This window comes from Nematolebias whitei, chromosome 8 (assembly GCF_014905685.2).
Source record: "Nematolebias whitei isolate Nwh7 chromosome 8, NemWhi1, whole genome shotgun sequence".
Lineage (NCBI taxonomy): Eukaryota > Metazoa > Chordata > Actinopteri > Cyprinodontiformes > Rivulidae > Nematolebias > Nematolebias whitei.
The window spans coordinates 15,809,627-15,811,753 of NC_056505.1; the positions used below are offsets into that span (position 1 = coordinate 15,809,627).

The 2,127-nt window shown below is 47.2% G+C and overlaps 1 protein-coding gene across 1 annotated transcript; it reads left to right on the plus strand.

Moving 5' to 3' along the window:
- Positions 1-189: 189 nt before the first annotated feature.
- foxd5 (forkhead box D5) lies at positions 190-1,215 on the plus strand. Its single transcript, XM_037680059.1, has one exon. It carries the CDS (start codon positions 190-192, stop codon positions 1,213-1,215), a length of 1,026 nt encoding a protein of 341 aa, XP_037535987.1.
- The last annotated feature ends 912 nt before the right edge of the window (positions 1,216-2,127 follow it).

A 2,127-nucleotide genomic window follows, 5' to 3' on the forward strand; every position in this document is an offset into this window, starting at 1 on the left:
TGAGGGTCTCTGATAGGTCCAAAGGATTAATGGGACTGGCCTGAAGGGCAGCAGTCTGCCAGGATATAAAACCTCAACAGCAAACAGCAATGTCGAACCAGACGGCCCATGCGCTTTTACGCACAACAATTGTGGCGCGTTTTGGCACAGTTGCGATTTTAGGCAATTTTGTGAGTCTTACCCGCGACCATGACTCTGTCCAGTGACTCTGAAGCCTCACATCAACCTGGACTGCCTCCAAATGAGGATGAGATCGATATAGTAGGCGGGGTCGAGTCGATCCATCCAGGGTTGTGCAGAAACGGATGCGCCGCGGATCCTGGATCTTCAGCAGAATCTGGTGCTGAATTTGACTCCTCGGAGCCGGACTCCTCGGGGGAAAGTGAGAGCAGCGTCTGCGCAGGCGCTCCAGCTCCGAGCGGCGCGGTGAAGCCTCCTTACTCCTACATCGCTCTCATCACCATGGCCATCCTGCAGAGTCCGCTGAAGAAGCTGACGCTCAGCGGCATCTGTGACTTCATCAGCAACAAGTTCCCTTACTACAGAGACAAGTTCCCCGCGTGGCAGAACTCCATCAGACACAACCTCTCCCTCAACGACTGCTTCATCAAGATACCCAGGGAGCCTGGGAATCCTGGAAAAGGCAACTACTGGTCTCTGGATCCAGCCTCGGAGGACATGTTTGACAACGGTAGCTTCCTTCGCCGCAGGAAGCGCTTCAAGAGGAACCAGCCAGAGTTTGGCCAAGACGGAGTGGCGTTTTATTCCAGCTTCAGCTGCTACCGGCCCTGCGGGCAGCCGTTTGGCGCACAGTGCCCACCCGCATCTGTTCGGTACATGCCACTGCAGGATGGCATCATGATGCCCCCCTCTTCCTGCCACCTATTGCCACGCGCTCTGAACAGTCACACAAAGCGCAGTGGACCTGGATACTCCAGAGCGCAGCCGTGCGCTACAGACCCGAAGCCTGGCGCGCAGGCGAAGTGCTCCTTCAGCATCGACAGCATCATGAACAGACCCCCTCCTGTCAGCCAGCAGCCCCCGAACTCATCGCCTACACATTATGGCGCACTCGGGTTCAACCACCTCGTGTTAAATCCAGATGTCTCTGTGTTGCCAGCTCTCCTGCAGCCTGTACGGACTCCTTTCTGCCCCCCTCCAGCACTGAGCGCTGAGAGTTTCATACTCTCTTACTCTCCACTGCTGACACATTAATAACCTCTTTGCTGCTGTGATTTATTTCTGTGATTTATTTCTCAAAGAAATGTTTTGACTGCATGATATTTATGTGCGTTTACATTCAGAACTGTCTTTACAGAAAACAGTGTAAATAAGATGAGTGGTAACTTAATATATTTATGAGCATAACGATGGTGGGAGGGGAAATTTTTTATTTTCTTTTCTAATAATGTGTCAAAATAAACGTTTTTTGGGGGGAAATGCTGCTTTGTCTGATGATTTGGAAAAATATGCGAAAACTTTACCCCTGACATTGTATTTGCAATAAAAAGAACTTGTGATAAAATTCCTCAAGAAGGTTGGTTACTGTATGATGTAAAACTGTGCAGTTCGGCTGTGTGCATGGGTTATAATTGTAAAACTTTGGAATACAACATGTGGAAAAAAAGAAAACTTACAATCCCTTCTCACATTTACAAAAAAAAAAAGCCTCAATTTATTCTTAATCCTTTACGTCAAATATTAATAGTTAGGGCAATAAAATGTGGAAAAAGTATTAAACTGAACTTTGTTTTCTTAATTTACAGTAGGCTACTGTACACATTTTTTCCCCCACCGTTGAACAGCAGTTCCTCAAATCTACCGGAGGGTGTCGCTGTTTGCAAAGTTTCTGCAGACTGGCCTGTAGAAGCGCACATTTGGGCCTTTTTATGTTAATTAATTCAGAACTTTGCCAAATAAAATACACTCGTATGCCAGCCTGTTGCAATAAATTTCACATTATATATTAAACTTAAATCCCTGAAAAAAAATCCACTTTAAATGTCAGTTAATCTTTGCTCAGTTCGATTTAAACTGGTGACTTCATACATTTGGACCTGGTATTGTCTCTAGTGAGGACCGCTCAGACACAGCCAGTGTCCGGTTTCGACACAATCCCCCCCCCCC